At 36.2% G+C, this 26,199-nt stretch overlaps 1 protein-coding gene across 2 annotated transcripts in view; it reads left to right on the top strand.

Annotated features, from left to right (window-relative positions):
• Nucleotides 1-26,199, top strand: part of ATRNL1 (attractin like 1) — a 778,070-nt gene that overhangs the window by 520,470 nt on the left and 231,401 nt on the right. The window contains exon 28 of one of the 2 annotated variants that reach the window (XR_007145488.1): nucleotides 7,818-7,848. Coding sequence is in view for 1 of the 2 variants with exons in the window: in XM_047826276.1 (XP_047682232.1) it covers nucleotides 7,818-7,925 (108 nt within the window). In the remaining variant the exon portion in view is untranslated. Of the gene's footprint in view, nucleotides 1-7,817; nucleotides 7,926-26,199 lie in introns of those variants that run through there. The other variant, XM_047826276.1, reaches the window with a different exon arrangement.

Consider the following 26,199-nt stretch of genomic DNA (forward strand, 5'->3'; position numbering starts at 1 on the left):
CTTGATCTTTCTAACCAGAATGATTCTACCAAGGTCTTTCCAATGATACAAAGCTTAACTGATTTGATAAACAACCTTGTGAATGTTTAAGACATAGGGGTGTCTGGGTGTCTCAGTTGGTTGAGGCTCAGACTCTTAATTTCAGCTCAGGTCATGATCTCGCAGTTTCTGAGTTCAAGCCCCACACCAGGCTCTGCGCTGACAGAGTGGAGCCTGCTTGCGAGTCTGTCTTTCTGCCCCTCCCATGCTCATGCTCTCTGTCTCTCTCTTTCCAAATAAATAAATAAACTTAAAAAAAGATATAGCTTTTGTAGTAAGAAAAAATAAAATTTTGTAAAGGTCTAACCCTTTTAGATAAACCTACTTTCCCTACAGATTTACAGTGACATATGTGTGTGTGTGTGTGTGTGTGTGTGTGTGTGTGTGTGTGTGTATAGAGAGAGAGAGAGGGAGAGAGAGAGAGAGAGAGAGAGAGAGAGAGAGAGAGGCAGTTGTCTGGTGCTCTTTCTATTTTCTTGGCTTCATCTTCAATTGGGAAGAATTGTGCCCTGTAAGAAATACAGCTTTGGCTCCCATGATGTTTAATTAAGAATGCATAACCATGAATACATAAGAATAAGGAAGATCTATTATACTTTCTTTTCTTTGGCATTGCCTAAATTAACCTAAATAAAGACAGTCCATACATAAATGCCGCTACTGGTAAATGTGAGATAGATTTTCTTTAATTCCTGTCAGTAGAGAGCTTTTAAGACCTTACTATATGCAAATGTTGGTGATACTATTGGGCCATATGCTTTGTGCCACTCTGCTCTTGATCATATTGACAATTTTTAGAGTTGCACGAGAGTTATTCTACACGGAAGCTGTTTAAATCAGTATGTAAGGCTGATGTAGAGACAAAATCATTCAGTACAGAGTATATAGGTGATGTTGCACGTACAACCTCGTAAACACCAAAGTTTGAGAACCACTATGCTAGATGAAGAAATAAAAGGAAACGTTAGAAATAGTTGTTTGAATGTTTGAACCCATTCTGCTTTTAGGATATATTTCAAGTTCTTATCTAACAAATAAGGATACATAGAGAATCCTAAAGTAGTCATGCTTTCAGTATTTATTCTGTTTTATTTTTAAACACTAATAAATGTTGAGAGATTTGTCTGTTGAAAGAATTTAAGAAAATAGTGGAATTACATTCTGGTTCTGGATGAGGGGCCATTAGCTTCTAAAGACAGCAGTAAGTTAAATTATTGAATCAACTGAAATTACAAAAAAAAATTTTTGAAGAAAAATATTATCTATTAGTGCATAGATTTTCTGGTACTCATCTATTCATCCTTTAAAAGTCTATGGTCTACAGGTTGAAGAATCTCCATAAGGTCCTTTTCAGATCTAAGGTCCTTTTTAGAATCTATGAAGACTATGCTTCAGTCATACCAATTATATTCTAAGTGTTATCCAATGACAACAAAGACCTTCATTTGCTGGTATTATTTAAGCCTTATCTTGGCCTTTTATATAGAGTTTTAGCTTTAATTTGAATGTGAGTTATCACATATTTACTTTGAATTACCATATGTATAATTTCATGTATATTCACATATACACTTTCATATAGGCATTGACATTCATAAAATATATATTTATAAGCTTGCGTATAACCTATTAGCATTTTAGAGGTAATATTAAACTTTATATTTTGGAAGATTTAGAAACATTTTCCACTTTTGCTTTCTTCTTCCTCTGGTCACAGGCTTCATGATAGGTAGGTTTCATTTTTGGCACATTATTGCCCAAACAACCCTGTGTACCTAAACAACCTACCTGGAAAATCTGCCATGGCCATTTGACAACTGATGATATTTGTCTTAAAATAATGAATAAAATTGAATAAACTTAAGGTGTAGTAGAATCTGCTGAATGACAAAATCCCTTCTGAAGAGTCACTGAAGTTTATTTTGCAAGTTAATACAAATTTGCAAAAATACCAGTTGACAAAGAAGTTTCAAAAATCACTGGAAGTGAATATTTTGAATAAACTAGGTGAATACTTATGAAAAAGCTCTTAGAAAATTTTTACTTTTTTTTTTTTTAGTTTTTTTTAACATTTATTTATTATCGAGAGACAGAGCATGGTGGGGGGGGGGCGGGGCAGAGAGAGAGCGAGACACAGAATCCGAAGCAGGCCCCAGGCTCTGAGCTGTTAGCACAGAGCCCTACGCAGGGCTGGAACTCACAAGCCACAAGATCACGACCTGAGCCGAAATTGGATGCTTAACCGACTGAGCCACCCAGGCGTCCCAGAAAATTTTTATTTTTAAGTAAACAACTATTTCAAGAGTAACATAGTCCCAGTAGGTCAAAGATTGGAGAGGCCTAGAAAAAAGTAATTGAAGTAACCTGAACAAAGATGTTATGCCAGGCCACTCACTCCCAGGAAGTGCTCATACCAACTTTAGCCTGGAAGACTTAGAAGCCGAAGATTCCCAATATTCTGAATAAGAGTTTGAGGCTTATGCCTTGTAGATTCAATTGTATAAAATTAAAGAATATCATGCTTTCCTAATTTAAGGATAAAAAAAGATATCGTGACTTCTCTTTATTGCATCGTACCATCCTAACAGCAAAAGAACAAAATTGATTGTTCGCTTATATCGCTTTATGTTAAATGTGTTTGTATTAATAACAGAAATGCTCTTTTTCATGAAATGTTGCTTAATCTCTAATTCAAATACTTTGTTATTTTAGTATATAAGCTCAAGAGTAATGATTAAATCATTTTGACTGCTCCTTTTATGCCTTTCCAAAATCTTAGGAATAGAACTGCTATTAAAAATATAAATGCATTATGATGTCTTTATGGCCATTTTTTCATATTTGCAATAAAGTAAAAATATGAAACCTGGTATTTATTTGTTGGATCCACAAAATTGTCCCATTCTAAAAAAATAAATATCTACTTACTTTGGAGGATAAGGCATAAATTCTAGAATATCAGGGGACATATGCTTTTAAAGGCTTAATCATAATTAAAATTAGTTTTATCATAACTTGCCTTCACTCACATTAGGATGATACATGTTTTCATACTCTAAGTTACTCATTCATGTTCATTAATCAAATACTATTGACTACCAACCAAATGCTGTGGGAAATAGAAAAATAAATAAAAATAGATTTTTTTTCCTTATAGAAGATTTCAGAAAAGCCTAAACATATAATACATACTAAAATAGTAAATAATTCATAGATGGGATGATCAATTCAAACTTGGGGAAGGGTAGAAGGACTTTTGGAAGTGGGGAAAAAAGATAGATAGAACCTAGACATAGGAGGGAGACATGAAGAAAATTGGGACTGTTACTTTTTTGTTTGTGTAGTGTTTAAGGATTATTATCCTAAAATCAACTAGAGAGTTGTATGCCTTTGGAATGGTTGGAAAGGTGGTTAATATGAACTTTGAAAAATGATGCAGTATTTGAAATAGTAGTATTGAACGGAAAAATTAGATCTACATTAGATAGAATCAGGGACTGTTCTTGACTGCCATATTTAAACCAGGATTTTCACATTATTTTTAATTTCATGGGTTGTTTTATAAGACATTTTGAATAATAAAACAGTTATTATAGGCAACAAACATGACACTAAGAGCATCTCTTTCATTTTTAAATTTTCTTCACAACAGTGTTTATGGCAGCATGATTATAATCTAATGTATTATGGTCAATTTGTTATTTTGGCTTTATCTTTCTGCTGAATAATTGGCGATAGCAGATTAGTTATAAAACAGATCATCTGTTTTATGGCTTCTTATTGATGTACAAAATGTTAAACTTCATTTTATATAAAAATCACAATCACAAAATAAATTAATTATTTTTCAAAAGTTCTTAAGAAAGGACTCTACATTTCCTCCTAACTTTTGGGTTGAGTTTTTGCCATTCTTTGTCACAATAGCAGAAAGTAGTCCCAAATCTAAGTTCATTTTACATTTTCCAACTGTCTCATAAATTTGCAACATTTGTTAAAAGGGAGAGCGTAGCAGAATGTATCATGAGCACTGAAGAAAACCGGCCTGTGGTAGTGTGCCTTCTTCAAAGACAAAATCAGCGCTTGACATTTAACATAATAATTGCACCAATGAACACCTACTGAGCGTTCTCAGGGTACGAGCCTCTGTGTCAAGCGGTCCGGCTGCGTTAGCTCCTCGGTGCATTATCCCTTATGATATGATTGTTACTCCCATTTTGTGGAGAGAAATAGTCAGTGTTAGAAATGTCCGAGTAGTTTTATTATGGTCCAAGAGTTTGTGGATGGAGAAGCTGGGATTCAAAACGAGTCCTCTGAGGTATCAGTGTAGATATAGGCACTATTAATAACCCAGCTATACAGATGAGCAAAATTGAGGCTTAGAGAGGTCTAAATAATTTGGTTAAGCTCCAACAGCTAATAAGTGGAAAAGGTGGCATTCAGACACAGGTCCTTCTAACTCCAGAGCCCTGTTATATTTCCTGTCAGTATCTGTGCTAAATCTTGACAAAGTTTGTCTTGTGAGCATGCTGTTTACATCTTCTTTGCTCTGACACAGAGGGGACTAAATTCAAGAAGGAATGCATACAGATGTTAGCTGGCAAGAAGGAGGACATTGATAAGGGTATGGCTGAGACCAGAGCTTAGTGGCAAAGAGAATCTCACTTTATTCCACTTCATTATTGTAGAGCCATCACATACAAGCAAGAATGTTTCATGAGCAATGATTTACCTTTCCTGAGTTTCACACAGAATATTTGCGTTCACTTTCTGAAGTCAGAAACTGAGTATGTCAACCAGAGTCCTGGAACTAGTCCTCTACTAAGTGGTCCAGAGAGAATTCATTTGGCTAATTCCCTATGTGTATCCTTTATGCTATTTTGTGCCCTGATTATTTTTTTTAAAAATGTTAACATGTATTTATTTTTGAGAGAGAGAGAGAGAAGCGAGGAGGGGCAGAGAGAGAGGGAGACATAGAATCTGAAGCAGACTCCCCACTCTGAGCTGTCAGCACAGCCCGACATGAGCTTGAACTCACAAACTGTGAGATCATGACCTGAGCCGAAGTTGGGGGCTTAACTGACTGAGCTACCCGGGCACCTCCTAATTTTTTTTTTATCATGTCTTCTTTTACAAACTATAGTGTTATGGTCTTGAGCAAGAACAATGTTTTTCTTCTGCTTTGCAAAGCAGAACTTTTAAAAAGTGATGGAAATTCAAAGCTCTGAAGACAGATTGGAATCTTTAAAAATACCTTTGTATTCTAATTTTTTTAAGTGAACAAAAGTAATACTCACTGATTTTTTCTTTAGTATGAGTGTTGGGGGGTCACAACAATACGTTACAGTCCAGAGAAGTCTATTCTTTGTCAAAGATAGTGAATTTGGGATATTTATAGATTTAAATTATAATTTGTGGTATTACATATTCATTGACTATATTTTGTAGACCTTTTACTTTTAGAAGTAGGGAAAAGGTAAGCTAAAGTAACAGAAGCTGTTCATTTTCTTAAAACTCTCTTAATTATATGGCATGTGGTTTGTGTTCTGAGGAGAACTAGTACAAATGAAGAAACTTTGTAATACAAAGTTAGAAAACTTGTGTTCAGGAGTCCCTGGGTGGCACAGTCGGTTAAGCACCTGACTCTTGATTTCGGTTCAGGTCATGATCTCACAGTTTGTGAGTTCAAGCCCCAGGTTGGGCTCTGAACTGACAGCGCAGAGCCTGCTTGGGATTCTCTCTCTCTCTCTCTCTCTCTCTCTCTCTCTCTCCTTCTCTCGCCCCCCTCCCCAGCTTGTGCATGCTTTCTCACTCTCAAAAATAAATAAATAAACATTAAAAAAGAGAAAGAAAGAAAGAAAATTGTCTTCAAACCCAAACTAAAATTTACAGTTTTCTCAAGGCTTTTTGTCCATTACCATCAGAAAAGTAGTTTGTGTATTTGCATATGTGCGTGTCCGTATCTCTGTGTGCATCTGTGTGTATATTTTTATTGGCAAGACAAAGAGCATGGCGTCTTCTACACTTAGTGCCCCTTGGCATTTGAAGTAGTATTATGTTTGCATTTTGTATAGATAAAATGTTCAGATCTATTGGCCAATCCTATGAGAGGCACAAACAAGACTCTATTTTCCAGCAGCTGCATATTTAATAATACCGTTTTAGGTTATATTAAATGAATAATTCGGTAGTTTAGATCATTTACTTTTTACTTTGAGTATATGTTTAATTGTCTTCATTAATTTTAAGTATATTCTAAGAACATAAATTATTACTCAGTAATAATTGTATTTTTCCTGTTCCATCAATATTGGCATGCGGATGTTCTCTTTTTAATAATAACAAAACAAGGCCTTAAATTGTATTTTATTTTATTTATTAAAATTTGTTAATGTTTATTTAATTTTGCGAGAGAGACAGAGACAGAGACAGAGCGTCAGCAGGGGAGGGGCAGAGAGAGAGGGAGACAGAATCCAGAGCAGGCTGTAGGCTCTGAGCTGTCAGCACAGAGCCAGACGCGGGGCTTGAACTCATGAACTGCCAGATCATGACAGGAGCCAAAGTTGGATGCTTAACTTACTGAGCCACCAAGGCGCCCCCTATATTTTAGATGCTCATTTCATGAACACTGTCACTGCTAGGTTATAAGTGTTAAAACAAAAATGTTAAATAATAAACTGCCATAAGGTATTGGCTTTTGTTCCTTCATCTTTTAAAGGGAACTTAATGAATGATGCATCACAGTGCGACATACATTTACATTCAAATACCATTTGTTAATGTTTTAAGTTAATGCCAGTGAATCTTTAAAAATCTCTGTGAATAATGAAGCTATTCATTGTGTTCAAGGATTTTGCCTTTTTCAGTGATAGGATTTTCTTCTCATTTGAAAGAGTATTTAATTGCATCGCTCATCCACTTTTAATATTTAATAATAATTTTATTAGCTGTGTAGAATGAGAAGGGCAAGATTTGCAATATCTACTGCTGGTCATCAATTTTTTTCTTATCATGACTTAATGAATATTATAATTACAAGGAAAGGCAGAAATATAAATTAGCTCGGTAGTTGGCTGGGACTTACTAGTTTATTGGTTTTAGCTTTTGGGTAAAGCCCAGAGTAGGCACAAGGAAAAAGAAGCAAATATCTGGGCGTGGTTTAGATGCCTTGGCACAAAATTTTTGCAAACTGCCAACCATTCCTCATTTTAAATAATGAACACAGAGGGTTTGAATCAAGTTATAAATACTGTCGTTGGCAATTCGTGTTGATTCCATTGCAGTTGACCGGGCGTCTTGATGACTTCTCACACTTAGCCTTTGTAGGAAGATGTTCCTTTAATCTCTGTTAATGCATTTTGAAACTTTTTGTTATCTTTTCTGAAATATTTTTACTGTTATTTACTTTCAGCTAAGACAAAAGCTGCATTACTTGGAGTAGGAAACCTTGGCATAGCCATCATCACAGTAGCACTTCTTACTGAAGTAGAACCCCTCAGCTGGAGTTTTCAAAATGCTTTTGAGTACATTTCATTAGGTCTGTGGGAGAGAGGTCAGGGGGAAAGTTCTCTCTGTAGGTCCCATACGTTTAAAGCCTCTGCGGATTTACGACCCAGGCCCCGGGGAGAAAACAAATTTTCATTTTGGGGATCTAGCTGTAGGTCTGTGTATCAGATGATTCCTAAATTTTGAGTACCGTTTGTTCAAAATGGAACCAGATATTGTTGAATTTCGTGTATTTTTAAGCCTATTTTAAACAAATCATTTTTACCCCCCTCCAGCAACTGCTCCGAGAACGACAGCAGATGGCCAGCCGTCCCTTTGCGTCTGTTGATGTGGCACTGGAAGTAGGAGCTGAACAAACGGAGTATCTGCGAGGGCCAGTGGAGGTAGGACCGGTGGTGCGGAGAAGACCACTGTGATTTGCATATTTATATCGCTTCTCTAATCTGCATCTGCTTGTGCAGCCAAATACAGTCTGATTATGTCGAGTTGACAAGATTCAGCTACATATGTTATGCCACTTCCAAGGCACATAGTTTTAATGGTATGACACGAGCTGTAACAGAAGCCACTGGAGAATCTATTAGCTTAGGCAAGAGTGACAGACTGCTCACCTGGCAGCCTTTCTCTGACAGATAGGAGCTGAAGGAATTTAAGACACAGGTATGATGGAAGAAACAAAACACCTATATTTAGTCCTTGGAGTGCCCAACGCCTTTTCGTTAACAATTCACATTTATCTTTATTAATGAAGTTGACTATAAAAGGTGGGTGGAGTTGAGTTGCATTTTAATTACATAGTTTCCTTTTTGAGTGTTGAGAATTGTAGAATATTGTGAATGCTTTTATTTGTAGCAATGGCTGTATTAGTATATTCTTTTATTGCAAATGCAGAAATGGAGTGTGGTGAAGGAGAAATCATTATGTGCAAGTAAATGTAGAACTGGATTCCTGAAATAATGCATGGAACATTTTCTGAAAATAATAGCCCACAGAGAGGAAAAATCCACAGATTATGATTTATGGTTAATGACTAATCAAAGCATTTTGAGGCCTAGTAATGGAGTTGTATGCCGATTATTTTTTATTTATATTTCACGTAGGGTAAGGTGTTTACACAGGAACATTAAGAAGCGCCGTAGGGTTGAAAATTGTATTCCCTTTTTTGAAAAGTGCCATTATGTGACTAATTTCATGTTGCTATTTTCAAATCATGCTTTTCTTCAAGGAAAGCAAGGGATATAAAAATAGACTCCTCCGAAAACCCAGGTAGAAATATAATTGATTCTGTCTATAGCATTTTGGTTATTTTGGAAATAAATTAAACAACTGAATCAGACCTTGTAGATGTTATACAAAGAGCTGGTTTTTAGAGGACATTTCTCTGAAATTTTTTTTTAGCTGTTGTGTACTTGAGTTTTTACTCTTCTAGATCACATGTTGCAATGGAAGCTTAGAACATTAAGAAATTTATATGTGTATCTTCCATTGTTACTTGGGCAGAAATTAGAAGAGAGAATGATTAAACGCAAGTTACAGTAAGTGCTCTAATTTCATGCTGGCCCTTTGCCTCGCACACCTTAGGACAAAATCTCTTAACAAATAGTAAACCTCAGCTATTTGAATCCAACTTCTTTTTTCTCCTCATCTGTTAAAAAAAAACATTCTAAAACACAAGTCACAAGAGAAAAATGAATGTAAATAATACATACATAGTCCACAGAGGAAAAGGACCAATCAAAAAACCAGAAAACACAAACTTACAGAATAAATGTAATTAACATACATATGCGCCACCAGAGTGTGTCAGTTTCTGCTTACTAGCGCTCAACCCTGTATCGTTAGGTGTGTGCGTTCATAATCATTCCATTTCTTTGTTTTATTTTTTCCAAATTTAATTTCCTTCTTTATCACTGTCATTTTTAGCATTACATTTTATTTAAAATCTCTACCTCTCCTTTCTTTTAGTTCCTGTTTGCTAGTCCTTCTAGTTACTAGAGGACTAGTTACTAGTCCTTCTTTTATTCTTTTATTTCCAATCTGTTTCCTTTTGTTTTGTTACCTATCCCTTGTAGAAATGACCATTAACTTTTTATTTTGCCACTCATTCTGTGAGTCTGTCTTTTGATTAACGGCCTGAATCTGTTTACACTGAAAATAATTACTGTTCTCCCAACGTTTGTTTTAGCTACTCCGTTGTGTGTCTGTGTGTACGCATTGTTCTTGTTGTCACTACCCTTCTCTTTTTCCACGTCTCTTGTGGATAAATTGATTTCCTTCCACTAAACAGAGTGTTACATATTCTATTTTCTGTGTTTCTGATGGTGACCCGTTACTTACCAAGATTCATAGTGATGGTTATTTTCCCTATCGCCAAAAGTGTATTAATACACATTCCTGCCCTGCCTGTCTCAAACAAAATTAATACATTAGCGTGCTCTCAACTCCCTCTGTTCCTCCTACCTATGTTAATACTGTTTGGAAATTTTAATCCAGATATTCTGGGTGTACTTTTTTTAGTGTGGCATGTTTAAATAACGATGAACGATCTTCACCCTTCTTTACTCTGTATATCTACTTGCTTACTCATACATTTCTTTATATGTCACTATAGCAAATCCTCCAAGAGATTCTTCATTTATTTAAAAATTTTTTTAATGTTTATTTATTTCTGAGGCAGAGGGAGACAGAACATGAGTGGCGGAGGAGCAGAGAGAGAGGGAGACACAGAATGTGAAGCAGGCTCCAGGCTCTGAGCTGTCAGCACAGAGCCCGATGCAGGGCTTGAACTCACAAACCTTGAGATCATGACCTGAGCCGAAGTTGGTAGCTCAATCAACTAAGCCATCCAGGCGCCCCCTCCAAGAGATTCTTTAAAGAGAAATTTTATGTGGCATAATCTTTGAGACTTCAGATGCCTACCAATATGCTTATTTTGTCCCCACATGTAAATAACAGTTTCATTGGATATAAAATTCAAAGTTCTCTTCTTCAAAATTTCAGAGGCATAACTCTTTTGTCCCAAGTCTGATGTCAGTTTGATTCTTTGTCCTTTGTAAATGGTCTCCATTTCCTTTTCTTCAATCTTTCATAATTTTCTCTTGTTTCTTAATGTTTTTAAATCTCTCTCTGATATGTGTCCATATTCTCCTATTTGGCAATCTGTGCCCCTTTGAATCTGCAGGCCTATAATTTTATATAATTCTGACTAATCTTTGGTTACTGTTTCTTTAAATATTTCTTACCATAATTTCTCCTGGAATTGCTATTAGATGCTCTTGATACTTCTTCTATCATCTATATTTCTGAACTTTTTCTCATTATTTGTACTCTTTTATTTCTTCTCTATGCCTCTCGGAGCATTCCGCCACCTGCCATTCCAGATCGTCTTTAGATGTATCCTTTCTGCTATTTCGCCCATTCATTTGACTTCTTATCACCAATGATGTATTTTGTTGTTAATAGCTGCAGTTGTTTTTTTCTTCATAACTACTTGTCGATGTTTCATATTTCGAATACCCTCCCTTATATTTCTGAAACCATTCATTATATTTTATTTAAATGTTGTTCCTTCTTTCCTTGTGCTTACACTCTTCAGAGGTCTCCTTTTTTCTTTTCTATGTATACCTATTTTACTTTAGGTACTAAGATCCACTTAGGAAGAGGGATAAAATTCTTGACTCTCCATTGTGCTCTTTCAAGCAATTTAGTGGTTGGGTATGAGGCAGCTGTCTGTAGTGTATAACCTGGGTTCAGTCACCACTGCTCATTTGCCATGGATGTCCCTTTTACTAAGAGAGAACTTTCAAATACCTCCTTCCCTCAGATGGTAGCCTCTCTCTGATGTAATCACAGGTACTCAGTTGAGGAGGGAGAAGTGAATGCTTAGGGGTTGTCCCGTCTCCAACATGTATGGCTCTGGGATTCTGCCCCCTCGCCCCCAGATGACCTCTAAAGCTACTCTAGGGGCGCCTGGGTGGCGCAGTCGGTTAAGCGTCCGACTTCAGCCAGGTCACGATCTCGCGGTCCGTGAGTTCGAGCCCCGCGTCGGGCTCTGGGCTGATGGCTCAGAGCCTGGAGCCTGTTTCCGATTCTGTGTCTCCCTCTCTCTCTGCCCCTCCCCCGTTCATGCTCTGTCTCTCTCTGTCCCAAAAATAAATAAACGTTGAAAAAAAAAATTAAAAAAAAATTTAAAGCTACTCTATCATTAGTTTGCAGCCTTGAGCTGACACTGGGCTGGTTTCTGTTGCTTTTCTGCCCCCCCAAAAGGTGACATAGGCATCACCTATCCAGACACTGCGGATAGTGGGGCCTCTCCTAGTGCAGGCCACCATTTACTTCCCACGAGAGGCCTAACCACCTACCTTTCCAACTGTTTCTTCAAGAACATTGCTGAGTATGTTCTGACCACTGGCATCATCCCTAGTCCTTATATGTGATCACTGTGTTTAAACTCAGGGGAAGAGACAAGTGACTCATTCTGGTTTATGATTTGTTGGCTGCAGGACGATGTGTGCAAGTGCTTTGCATCCTTTAAAGCATTCTACTAATGTTGGGAGTCTTGTTATTTTTCTCATTGTATTACTTAGTTATATAAATAATTGGCATGCCTCTATTTCTTTTGTACCACTTGTTTTCAATGAAATGTCAGAGAAGAAAAATATTTACCTGCTAATTCTCATTTTGCAGGCCCTTTGTATCTGGGAAGTTTTACTTATTAATATGTAATATTATTTGTTTTTTTTTGGAAACAGCTTTAAGGAAATGTACCATACAATTCATCCCATTACATTGTACAACTTGGTGGGTTTTAGTATATACAGAGTTGTGTAACCATCACTAAATCAATTCTAGAATATTTTCATCATCCCCAAGACAAATCCTGTACGGTTCAGCAGTCACTTCCCCTATCTCCCCCAGCACTCTCCCTCAGTCCCAGGCGCTAATCTACTTTTTGTCTTTATAGATTTTCCTAATCTATATTTTCATTTCATTTCATACAAATGGAAACAGCATGTGTTTTCCTGGACTGGCTTCTTTCCCTTAGCATAAAATTTTTAAGGTTCATTCATGTTGTGACATGTGATCAGGACTTCTTTCCTTTTTATTGTGAAATACTATTCTATCGTATGGATATAGCACATTTTGTTTATACATTTATCAGTTGATAGATAATTGGGTTGTTCCCACTTTTTAGATATTCTGAAAAATGCTATCATGATTGTTTACATGCAAGTTTCATTTCTCTTGGGTATGTAATTAAGAATGGAATTGCTGGAACACATGGTAATTTTTTATTATTTGTTGAAAAGAATTTCTTTCCCCCATTTGTGATCTTGGGACCTTTGTTGAAAATCAGTTGAACATAGATGTGGGGATTTGTTTCTGGACACTCAATACTATTCCAATGTTTGATAGATCTATCGCATGATAGTACCACACTATCTTGGTTGCTGTAGCTTTGTAGTAAGTTTGGGAACTGGAAAATATGAGTCTCCCAACTTTGTTCTTTTTGACTATTGTTTTGGTTCTTCTGGGTCCCTTGAATTTCTACATTAATTTTAGGATTAGTTTGTCAATTGCTGCAGTGAAGCCCACTAGTATTTTGATAGGACTTGTGTTGAATCTGTAGATCAATTTGGGGGAATATGTAATATGTAACATTTACTTTATTAAGGTGGTAGTTTTGTAAATTGAGTGCCTTCATGCTCCATGCCTCAAATACTAAATTCAAAATCAGATTTCTTCCCTCTTGGTAAATAATTATGATTTCTGATATTCGAAATTCCCAAAGCTGTATATGTCTAACCATTTCAAACAAATCAGCAACATAGATCTAAAAAAATTGCAAGCTAAAAAAATTGTTTTTAAGTAGATTCTTTTAGAAATTAAATTGTTTGTTTATTTCTTCCTGTAAAAAATTAAACATCAGAAGTAAATCTGAACGGCCATTAATATCTTCCTCTGACATACTTTAGAAAATAATAACAATAGAATTAGAATGTTTAACATTTTATTTTATTTTCTCCTTTGCTAAGAATTTTGTAATACTATTAACTGGAAGTTATCTATCTTAAATGTATACACATACATATGCATATATATGTGAGATTTGTTTTCCATTTTTATAGTACACTGAAAACTGCTCCAAATCTCTTTTTTTATATATATATGTGTTAACAGTACCGTGTGGTTTATTGATTTGCTTACACAGTGAATTCCAAAGCTTAGGCCCTGAAATTACATTAAGGATTTTATTTAAACCTAAAAATCAAAGTAATTTTAAAATTCCTCTGCTGGGTTTTCTTAAAATTTGGTGTTTAAACTCAACACAAAGCCATAGGTTAGCTGGCTATTACTGTTCTGTAAATATTTTTTGAGTGTTCATAATGTAGGAAGTTAAGAAATGGATTTCTTTTAAATTAAATTTGACTCATGTGCCACTAAGTTCCACATCTGTAGAGTCAGGGGAAAATGTAAGGTACAATATGAAATGAATTACTTTTGTTACATCTACAGGTAATTGTGTACTACAGTATACCAAATGGCCTATTCTATGAAGTAGATGTGTTCCTAAAATTTTTTACATGTGTATTGATTATATTTTTAATGAGTGAGGAGTGTTGAATCCTTACAAGACTTTTGTATAAAGCCCTAGGTGTCAAACCTGAAAATATATATATGTAGCATGAATAATCACACTCTAAATTATCTATTAGCAAATATGAATCATTATATTTTGCCATATTATAGTGACAAATTAAAATACAGTGTTAAAATTTAATAAATGCACTTAGGATGTTAATTTTTATGGAAACACAATGTGTTAATTGGTTTTAAACTTATCTTAAAAAGAGGATTATTTTTGCAGTAATAGTGTGACCTACAGTATACATGTGTCGCTTTTCCTCCACCCAGCAATAACATGAAAATTTATGGTAATTGGTCAGCAGATTTTCATGGAACGCTTCCTATGTGTCGGGCACTGTTCTAAGTGCTTGGGAAACATCAGAGAATACAACAAAGAACTCTGTTCTCATGTTTATATTATAGCAGGGGATAGAAAATTATTTAATATGTTAAGAAGTTGGTAAGTGCAATGGGAAAAGGAAAAATAAAGCAAGATAAGGGTTTTGAGAATGCTTTGGAGATGGAGGAGAGTGTGCTATATTGAAGAAGGTGGCAGTCAAGGTGACTTCATTTCGAAGGTGAGATCTGAGCCAATCTTGAAAGAGGGGAAGGAGTTAAGCAGGCAGCAGTTTCCCAGGGAAAACAGTGTTCCAGGCTTAGGAAGAACCCTAAGGTGGTGCGTGCCTGTCAGGTTCATGGAACAGTAAGCATGGGGTCTAGGCAGATGATAACAGGGCCTTGCAGATCTTTATAAAGACTTTGACATTGAGTTCTGAGTGAAGAGAAGAGCCATTTGCAATCGCAGGGTTGTGCAAGAAGACTGACATAATTTGATGGTTTTAAAAAGGATCACTCTGCCCTTTGGGTTGAGAACAGTTTGAGAGAGATGTCTTCATATAGTTCCCTGACAAACAGACACCAAGATGAATTTGTTCACCTGGGATTGAAGAATTTGTTGGTAGGGAATAGAACCATGAAAAAGGAAATAGAAGGCAGCCAATACCACTATGAACAACCAAAAGTTAATATCCTTGGGAATCACACATCAGACTATGGACACCAGATCAATGGGGCTGAGTATTTATTCCCCAACTCCTTTTAGTGACTGGTTAAGGACTACTTCTTAGGAGCCCAGAGAAAGCCCTCGGGCAAAAAAAAAATGCAGGTTTTCACATTGGCAACCATCAGGAAACTGACACAGTAACTGAGGGGTGATGTAAATCAACCTATAGTTCCTGCTACTGGGGCAGGATATAAGGACAGAGACTTGTTAGTAGGCTACTGTAGGAATCTAATAGCAGTAACACATAATGGTGGCAAGACCAGGGCGGTAGCAGTTGAAGGGATGAGTCCAGAAGTGATCACCTTCTGGACTACATTTTTAAGGTTGCTATTCGTATAATGTTCTCATTTTGAAAGTCTTTCCAGTGACATGATCGTAAAGTCTAAATAGAAAGATAAAAAAATGATTTTTCAGTCTGGCTCAAGATGGAAACGTGGGAAGATCCTGCACTTACTACCTCCTCCTACAGACACACTGAATCCACATCTATATATGGAACACTTTTCTCAAAAAAAAAATCCTAAAAATTGGTGGAGCAACCCCTTTAGATCAAGTGAATGGGAGGAAAACCACATTGAAGCAGGTAGGAAAAGGCGAGACACAGTCTCAAATTTTTTTTTTTCAATGTTTATTTATTTTTGGGACAGAGAGAGACAGAGCATGAACGGAGGAAGGGCAGAGAGAGAGGGAGACACAGAATCGGAAACAGGCTCCAGGCTCTGAGCCATCAGCCCAGAGCCCGACGCGGGGCTCGAACTCACGGACCGCAAGATCGTGACCTGGCTGAAGTCGGAAGCTTAACCGACTGCGCCACCCAGGCGCCCCGAGACACAGTCTCAAAATAAACCCCACCCCGACACTCACACTCAGGAGAGAACTAAAAACCCAGAGCTTCTCCCTGAGGGGTGAAGGGTTTGTGCTTCACATCAGGCATACCAACTTTTAAGACCATTTCCTGGGAGATGAGCCCCCAAAGCATCTGGCTTTGAAGACCAGTGGAGCTGTGCCTGAGGGGCAGGCTTCTGGCTTGGTGCACTTACAGCTGCTACAGAGGTTCTCAAGTAATGCGGGCTGGTGGACATTATCTTTGCGTTCTCTCTCTTCCTTGCTCCAGCTTGCTGTTATCTTCTGGAATGGAGTTTATATCCTTGTCTGGTGCCCTGAGTGTTGCAGCTGCCACCAGGGGACACCTCTTCATTGCTTGGCCCTGGTGACCAGTGGGGCATATATTCACAAGTCCTACAGGATTGTAACCAAAGGAGAAAGACTTCTTAAATAGCTACCATCCCCAGGCCACAGCAAGAGGCAACAAACTCAGGGGCTCAGTCTTTCTGTGAAAGAGGCCTATTAGTTTATCATCATAGCTGCAGCCTGAGGGCCAGGCTTCTAATTAAATAAACATCTAAAGGCTGACTGCAAATCATATATCTGATAAGGGGTTAATATTCAATGTTTATATGGAACTCATACAACTTAACAGAAAAAAAACAGATTAAAACATAGGCAGAGGATCTGAATAGATGTTTCTAGAAAAAACACAGAGATGGCCAGCAGGTATATGAACAGATGCTCAGTTATCAAAAAGATAAGAAATAATAAATGTTGGCAAAGATAAGTATTGAGAGGAACTCTTATGGATTGTTGGTGGGAATGTAAATTGGTATAGCCATTGTGGAGAACTGTATGGAGTTTCCTTTAAAAAATTAAAAATAGAACTACCATACGATCCAGCAGTTCTACTTCTGGGCATTTATCAAAGGAAAATGAAAACACTAATTCAAAAATATATCTGCACTTCCATATTTATTACCACATTATTTACAATAGCCAAGATATGGAAACAACGTAAGTGTGCATTGATAGATGAATGGATAAATAAGAAGTGAGAATATATATATATGAAATTATATATATATATATATATGTGGAATTACATATATGGAATTACATATATATGGAATTATATATATATGTGGAATATATATATTCTGTGCTGACAGCTCAGAGCCTGTAGCCTGCTTTGGATTCTGTGTCTCCCCCACCCCCTGCCCCTCCTCCACTCTCTTTCTCTCTCTCTCTCTTTCTCTCAAAAATAAATAACATTAAAAATATTTTTAAAAAACTAAAAAAAGAATGAAATTTTGCCATTTGCAAAAACATGGATGGACTTTGAGGGCATTATGGTAAGTGAAATAAGTCAAAAAGAGAAAGGCAAATACCATATGATCTCATGTATAGGTGGAATCTAAACAAGAAAGAAAGAAAGAAAGAAAGAAAGAAAGAAAGAAAGAAAGAAAGAAAAGAGAGAGGGAAGGAAAGGAAAGGAGGAAAGAAACGAAGGAAGGAAGGAAGAAAAGGAAGGAGAAGGAAAGGAAAGGAAAGGAAAAAAAGAAATAAAAGGAAGAAAGAAAAGGCAAGCTCATAAGACACAGAGAACAGACTGGTGATTGCCAGAGCCAAGGGTCAGGGACTGTGCAAAATGTGTGAAGGGAATCAAAGATACAAACTTCTAGTTATAAAATAAATAAGCCATATGAATGCAATGTACAGCATGATGACCATAGTTAGTAATAATATATTGTATATTTGGGGTGTCTGGGTGGCTCAGAGTTGATTAAGCTCTTGCTAGGGCTCATGTCATGGTCTCACGGTTCATGAGATTGACCCCCACATTAGGCTGTGTGCTGATAGAATCCCTGCTTGGGATTCTGTCTCTCTGTCTCTCTGTCTCTCTGTCTCTCTGTCTCTCTCTTTCTTTCTCCCTCATACCTCTCTCTCTCAAAATAAATAAACATTAAAAAATAATACTATATTGTATGTTTGAAGGTTGCTAGGAGAACAAGTCTTAAAAGTTCTCATCACAAGAAAAAAATTGTATAACTATGTATGGTGACAGATGTTAACTAGACTTATTATGGTGATAATTTTGCAATATATACAAATATCAAATCGTCACGTTGGCTCATTATATTTTACACTTGAAACTAATGTAGTGTTATTTGTCAATTATACATCAAAAAATTTCAGAACAAGAAAATTATTTTATCTTTTCAAATGGCACTGTAATCGCTCTAGAACTTCTGAGGCTGCTGTATTTATTCATTGAGATACATAATGGCATTCTGTCTTAGTCTCTCAAGCAACAAAATATGTGCCTTTCTTTATCAACTGATAGAAACCATGGGAAATGGAGGCAAAAGCATCTATCGCCCTTTAAGTGACTTAGACTGGCTGGCTTTGTTAGCTCTGGTGTCGCACTAAGAGCACAGCAAACAATTGGATGACCAGCAAGTGAACATACAACCCTTTGACTGAAGTGATGAGAATGTTAAAAATGTACATTTCTTATTCATGTTTTGTTTTGGGGTTTTTTTTTTGCTGGGAGTATAAACTTGTATGAGTCCTTAAGTATAATTGGCAATTTTTGCTGGGATATTATTCTTTGTTTCTATTTTTATTTCTAATTATTTTTTTAGCCAATTATTCTCATGCTGCCACTTATAACACTGAAAAACAAAACCACTTCCTGGCTAACAATAAAGGATTTGTTAACTTATTATATGTTACACAGTAGTATATACATTGTGATCTAATTTCGATAAACATGGAAAAGAGTAAATTCTTAATAATAGTTATATCTAGCAGGGTGGGATATATGAGTTGTTCTTCTTGCGTAGCATTCTGTACTGTCCTTTCTCTGATGGCAGGCACTGCCCCCCCTTTTTTTTAACAAGGAATTAATGAAAGTATCAGTCTAATGGAAGTACAAAATGTGGGCTAGTTTTTCTCAATTTTTAGACTCATACTAACTTCACATATATTCAGGTTTGAAATTTTGCCAGTTATTTAAGATGAATGTTTCTGGTCATCATTTCCATTTTAGGGAATAAAAACCCTATTCATATTGTACATATTATGGGCTGCTCTGTTACCTCTTCACCCACTGTAATTAATTTATCTACATTTCAATTTTTGATAATGTAGATGACCAGTGGGGTGTATTCTGTAACATTAGCACTTAGGTATTCATCAAGCATGTACTAGAGAGAGCTTTCCAGACAATAGAAATGAGGATTCATGGTGCCAACGTAAGGGGCTTCATCTTGATCTTCCTAGGTCATGGGAAAAATTGAAATGTTTAAATTGAGTTTAAGATTCTGTTCTTCAACATTTGTTTACATACACTTTCTCAGCCTTATTTGAGCCTTACATTAATCTAAGGAAAAAGGCACAGCAATTTCATTTGTTCTGTTTACCAGAATCAGGTATAACTGAGCAAACTGAAGCTCTGTGAGCTTAAGACCTTTGTTTGAAACCACATACTTGTTCACCAGTAGAGCAAGAACTGGGATCTGAATCTCAGATTGGCCCAAAAGTTTCTCTCTTATCCCATTCTTTAAACATGCTGATATTAGTTCAAGCTGGGAACACATCTTAGGCCCTAACGTTATCAGTGGGATATTTTCTTGCAAAACATAGTTACTTGAGGTTTTTGTAGTATTCTTTGATTCCGGGGACTCGGACAGTCATGAAGAATTGAGACAGAAGAATTGAGACTAGTACACGATGTAAGAAACCTCTTGTCCAAGGTGACAGGCACATTGTCCAGGCCAGACAAATGAGCAGCTGTATGCTAAGAGCACTGCTGGCTTCACCACAGAGAAGCATGAGTTGTTGGGCACAGCCAGTGGCTAGCCCCTCTGGCATTTCATTCCTGCCCGCCATCTTCCTGGACAGTAGTTCCTATGGTTAGCGTCAGTGGTTTATTTTCTTTTCCCTGGGTTTTCGCTTTTGGAAGTGTCATAACCATCTTGTGATATTTGAATTTTAATTATTTTGTTAACATTTACCATGATTCTTTAATTATGTAAGTAGTAAATCCTCACTGTAGAAAAAGTAGTGCAAAAATAATCAAAGTTAAAATTGAAATCTTCCATAATCTCACTATCCATAAATACTCACTGACAGAACTTTTATTTCCTCCCAGTAACATTTTCCTTTTGCACATACGTATTTTTACAAAATTGAAAGTATATTCTATATTTGATTTTACATTCTGTTTTTCTCATTTGGTGAACATTTTTTACTTCTAGGTTTGTGTTTAAAATGTTGTATTAATTATTTTCTGGCATAACGTAATTTATTTCCCTATTTTATTTTCAATTAGCTTGATTCCAATTTCACACTATTATAAATAAGACTGTAATTAATTCTTGTACACAACTCTTGATCCTAATCTGTAGAAGAAAACCTATTAGATCAAAAATTATAACCCTTTGTGGATCTTGAGATACACTGCTTATTTACTTTCCAAAATTGCCCCTATTTGTACTACTTTTAATAAAGTATGGGAATTCTGGTTTTCTAGCACCGGTGTCAAAAATTATTTTAAAAGCATTTCTAAAAACAGTCTTGTTAATTTTGATACATGAAATGTTGTCTTTTCTTCATCAGACATCTTATTAGTAGTGAGAGTGAACATTTTTGTATTGTCTTTGACCATTCTATTTCTCCTCATTCATTTCATTCACCAGTATTTCCTTGTCCTCCTTTATTTTTTTAAATTTTTTTATATTTATTTATTTTTGAGAAGGGGGGGGGGCAGAAGGAGAGAGAGACACAGAATCCGAAGCTGGCTCCAGGCTCTGAGCTGTCAGCACAGAGCCCAACGTGGGGCTTGAACCCACCAACCGTGAGATCAGGACCTGAGTCGAAGTTGGATGCTCAACTGACTGAGCCACCCAGGCACCCCCTGTATTCCTTTATTTTAATAGCATTTATTGACGGTACTCTGGTTATGCAAGATTTTCTATATCAATTACAGAAAATTTGAAGATGTTAGAAGAGCTTTCAGTTTTTTCTTCATTTTTGTATTGGATCATTCTTTGTTTCTTATTTATACCAAATATATTAAATGTATATTTTCTGTTATAAATATTTTCCCTTCTGATATTGCTATTAGAACTTTATATTTTCTCTATTTTTTTCTATTAATCAGACTGTCTTAGTAATAGTTTCAGACACTACCCTTGTTTCCTGTTTGTCCTGACTTTTCTATTATGTCCCCTTTTTTGCTGGCCTTCTTTTGAATTGACAATTTTTTTTTTAAATCAGTATTTCTCAACTTTCTCCTCAAATCTCCTCAATTTTTTTCTTTAACCAATTTTATGTTATACACTCTTGCTCTTTTTATAGTAATTTCTCTTCAATTTTTAACAGGCATGATTAAAGTCTGAAATTAATGAACATTTCTACTTCTTTGCAAACAACGTAAGAACCTAAAAACAGTTTGAATCTCATGTGACGCAGTTTTTTTGTAGTTCTGAGTTTGTCACTAGTTGAATTAAACATTATTATTGACGTTGTTGCTTTACATGATCAATATGTGTTTAAATTTACTAACATATTTACAATTTCTTTGCTCACTGTTTTTCTTTGCATTCAGAGCTTGCTTCCAAAATGTTTGCTTTGTCCCATGACTTGCCTTTAGAAATTCCTTTACCACATGTTGTTTGATAATAAAATCGTTTAGTTTGCTGCTTACTGCTCCCCTTTTCAGTTTTCCCTAATTGCTTACACTCTAAGAAATGTTTTAAAAATATACCTTATCAAGCATCTAGTTAATTTGCAACGGGAGGGACATACTTGCACATTTCGTTTATTTGAAAATTGTTCTCGCATTTGGCTCCCAATGTCACAACTGAGAAGTCTTCTAACAGTATTGTTACCATTCCTTTGCAGCTAATCTAGCCCATCTTTCCAACGGCTTTTGTCTCTGGTATTCTGCAGTTTTACCATGATTTTCCTAACATGAATTTACTTGTATTTATGCCACTTGGCATATTTTGTGTTTCTATGTCTGAGGATTCAAATCTTTGTTTACTTCTAAAAATTCACACTTATTGAATTTTCTTCTCCCTCATTTTCTCTGTTCTCCCAACAAGATTCTGATTATATGCATGTTGGCCTTTCTCATCCTATCTGCAATATCTCTTAACCTCTCAGGTGTATTTTCCATCACCTTCTCTGTGTTTCTTTTGACTTACTTCCTCAGGGCCTTATTCCAACTCACATATTTTTTTGTTGGGCAATATATAACTTGCTTTCTGCCCTATCCATTGTATTACTTTCAATACCTTCTTTTTTTCATTTTTAAAAGTTCTGTTTTATTCTTTTTTGAAGATGTTTAGCAGTTTTTGAAAGTCTCTTTTCTTGCTAGTTTTTATTAGATCATATGTCATTCCAAACATAATTATTTTTATTTTATATCTGATCATTCCACTCTCTGAAATCTTTGGAAACCTAAATCTATTGCTTATTTCTGTTGGCTCTCACCCATTCTGGCATATTTCCTTGTGTATTTGGCGGTCTTTGTGAGCTCCTCTTTGTTGGATCTTAATCTGGGGTTTTCTATTGGCCTAAATAAAGAATGCTTTCCTCCAAAGAAGATTGCTTCTGCCAGAAACCAGGGGCTTGCCATAATTCTTTACCCACTTCTTCCAGGGTCCCTGGCTTGGTGCAGGAATCTCAAGCTCAGCTTTCTTATCTTTCGGGTTACTTAGATTAGCATTTGTCCTCAGGGCCTCTCTGCTCTATCCTTTGCTTGCTGCTTTCTACTCCCCTTTCCAGTTTTGACTGGTTGCCTTGGACCACTCCCTTACTTCCTGTAATGTCAGGAATGTGTTAAAAAGTATTAAGAATTTGGTTATTTTAGGGTGGGAAGACCTTACTCAACATGGCGGTTTGTCTTCTGTAGCAGCTCTGTTTGACCGGACAGAGGTTCTCTTTGTTTGGATGGCTGTTTCCCTGTCATTCGCTTGTTATTTTAAAAGGTCATCATTTTGAGACTCCAGTTTTGTCAACCTCTGAGGTCTCACTACTTGTTCATGGGCTGGTGGTATAGAAGCAGTCAAGCCACCAATTCCTTATTGACCTTCTTGTACTTCTAAGGCTCAGGAACAGGAAGGACTCCTACCACTGATTATGCTATTTTTTTTAGCCCTTGGAGGGCCGGACAATCCAAGCGTATTCTTTTAGGAAGTATATGGACTTTCCTCTTGGTGTTTTATAGATCTTTACAGACCAAACATCTGTAAAATCCTTATCCTCGTTTCTATGAACTTTCCCAGTCCGAAGAGGGCAACATCTGGCACAAGTTTCCTGAGCCAAAACTTCTACAGGCCACAAGCCCTATTTGCACATAGTCACTCATAGGTCCCAGGAGCCACGTACCTTAAAGAGGGAGATGATTTTCAGTTCGTGATAGAAAGAAACTGAGTTAAGGTCACATCTTCTCATATTCCTCATAACAAATGCTTTGGAAGATAGAGTATTTCTTATTTCAAGAAAAATATTTAAAATAAATAGGAGATTTTTATAGGCACAGCTTTGGTTCTTAAAGTATGGAAGGATCTGGATTCCCAGTTGTCTTTTCAAATTGCCTATATCTTTATTGTAAAATTATGAAAGACCTTTCATCACCAAGACCATTTAGCAGATGATGTTTTCAAAAATTGTTTTAGAAATACAAGATTTGGAATCATAACAGAATGTCCTGAATTTCATGAATGAATGGAGCATGAATTAAGATTTGAAGGTGATTCTTCAGAATTAACATGATATGAATAGAGCCTAACAACATGGTATGAATATACACTTAAATTATTGGAATCTGCACGGTCCTAATTTAATATGATCAGAAGACAGAATTTATTTAATCATGAAAAAGTTATTTGTTTACAATTTTTAGTAAATAGCTTTATAAATGCACTAGGTAAACTATGTATAAGTAAAATACTGCTGGTGTATTTCATACAGAATTCAGTGAGGTCAAAGCTAAATGTATATACATTTACATTTCTCATATATTTTCAAAATTAAAAATTTGTAAATGAAAGTTTTTTGGGGCGCCTGGGTGGCTCAGTCGGTTAAGCGTCCGACTTCAGCTCAGGTCACGATCTCGCGGTCCGTGGGTTCGAGCCCCATGTCGGGCTCTCGGCTGATGGCCCAGAGCCTGGAGCCTGCTTCCGATTCTGTGTCTCCCTCTCTCTCTGCCCCTCCCCCGTTCATGCTCAGTCTCTCTCTGTCTCAAAAATAAATAAAACGTTTAAAAAATTAAAAAAAAAATGAAAGTTTTTGTTGAGACATTAAAACTTTATGGTTGTCTTCTCTTATTTAAAATGATTTTTTAAAATTTTTTATGTTTATTTATTTTTGAGAGGGAGAGAGAGAGAGAGAGAGAGAGACACTGTGAGCTGGCAGAGAGAGAGGGAGACACAGAATCCAAAGCAGACTCCAGGCTCCGAGCTGTCAGCCCAAGCCTGAATGCGGAGCTCGAACTCATAGACTGCGAGATCATGACCTGAGCCAAAGTCAGCTGCTTAACTGACTGAGCCACCCAGGTGCCCCATCTTAATCATTTAAAATGAATATAAACCGGGGAACCTGGGTGGCGCAGTCGGTTAAGCGTCCAACTTCAGCCAGGTCACAATCTCGCGGTCCGTGAGTTCGAGCCCCGCGTCAGGCTCTGGGCTGATGGCTCAGAGCCTGGAGCCTGTTTCCGATTCTGTGTCTCCCTCTCTCTCTGCCCCTCCCCCGTTCATGCTCTGTCTCTCTCTGTCCCAAAAATAAATAAACATTGAAAAAAAAATTAAAAAAAAATGAATATAAACCATGATGAAGAAGAATGTAAAGATGAACAACAACAACAAAAGGATAAATGCATTTTCACCTCTTAGTGGCTGATATGATAAACAGAAACATTGGCCAATACAAAGTCTTATAACCCTGAGCCCCTGTATTCATATTAGCTATCATTCAGCAGAGCAATACACCACTCAAGGGTATGGTCATATCACAGTTGAAGCAATACTAGCATAAATTATTTATATATAGCAGTCATTCAAGTTAGAAGTGGCTATGCAAAGTGAGGCTGTAATATAATTTATTAGAAAGTTGTAAGTGCAGTTTAGCAATTCTTGGGGGGTGGTCTTCCAGCTCTGAGTAAAAAAGACTGAATTTCCAACCCCATTCTCATCCTTCACCTACTCTTACATAAAACATTGGACCCATTAAAAAAAATGTGCTCAATAGATTGGGCAGATTACATACACTGCAAACAAAAATATTCCACAATCTGTGATGCACAGTACGGTATTTCTGAGTACTGTCAAAGACTTTTAATACTACAATATATATGTTAAACTATTAATGTTTAATGAGTAACATAAAACTAATATTAATATCTTAATACTGATTACTCATAACAACAAAAAGCTTATTATAATGCTTTTGTCTCCTTATTCTAACTTTTTAGGTCACCTTCAAGCACTTTTTTGTGTCTGGAAGTATGCAATGGTTATTTTCTTAGTTTTCTTTAAATATTTTATTAGGATGTAGTTCCCCATGACAGTTTTTATTACGTTAAATTTATGTTTCTGTAATGCATTTTTTGCTTACATTTCATGTAAAATCAGTTACTAATTTAACCTTTATTTCCTCCTCCTTTCCATTGATAGATAATCTGATGAGGTTTATGTCCTCAAGGGAATAACTGACTGTAAGAACTCTATAAAATGCTGTTAAATCAAATGGAAATCTCATAAAGTGATATCTCAGATATTAGAAGTGTAGTGCTAGATATTTTGTATGTAGAATCAGAGAAACTAATAATGTTATACTTGGGCCAAGTACACGTTTTCACACTTTGCTTTCTTAGAAAATAAAATAGCAACTAGGTAAAAATTTAGGATATTAAATCTGAAAACTTACATCAAATCTTAATATACATTTTCCTTTTACACAAGGCCATAATTCTATACTATTCATACAAAACACCTTTGTTTATACTTAAACCTTATAATTTTGTTCATGTTTATTGTAAGCCCCTTTTAATTTTTAGTTTATGAAGAAAGGTTGTGCATTAACCATTCATGTCATATAAAAATGGGCAGACTAAATATCATATA

Source organism: Prionailurus viverrinus, chromosome D2, assembly GCF_022837055.1.
Source record: "Prionailurus viverrinus isolate Anna chromosome D2, UM_Priviv_1.0, whole genome shotgun sequence".
Lineage (NCBI taxonomy): Eukaryota > Metazoa > Chordata > Mammalia > Carnivora > Felidae > Prionailurus > Prionailurus viverrinus.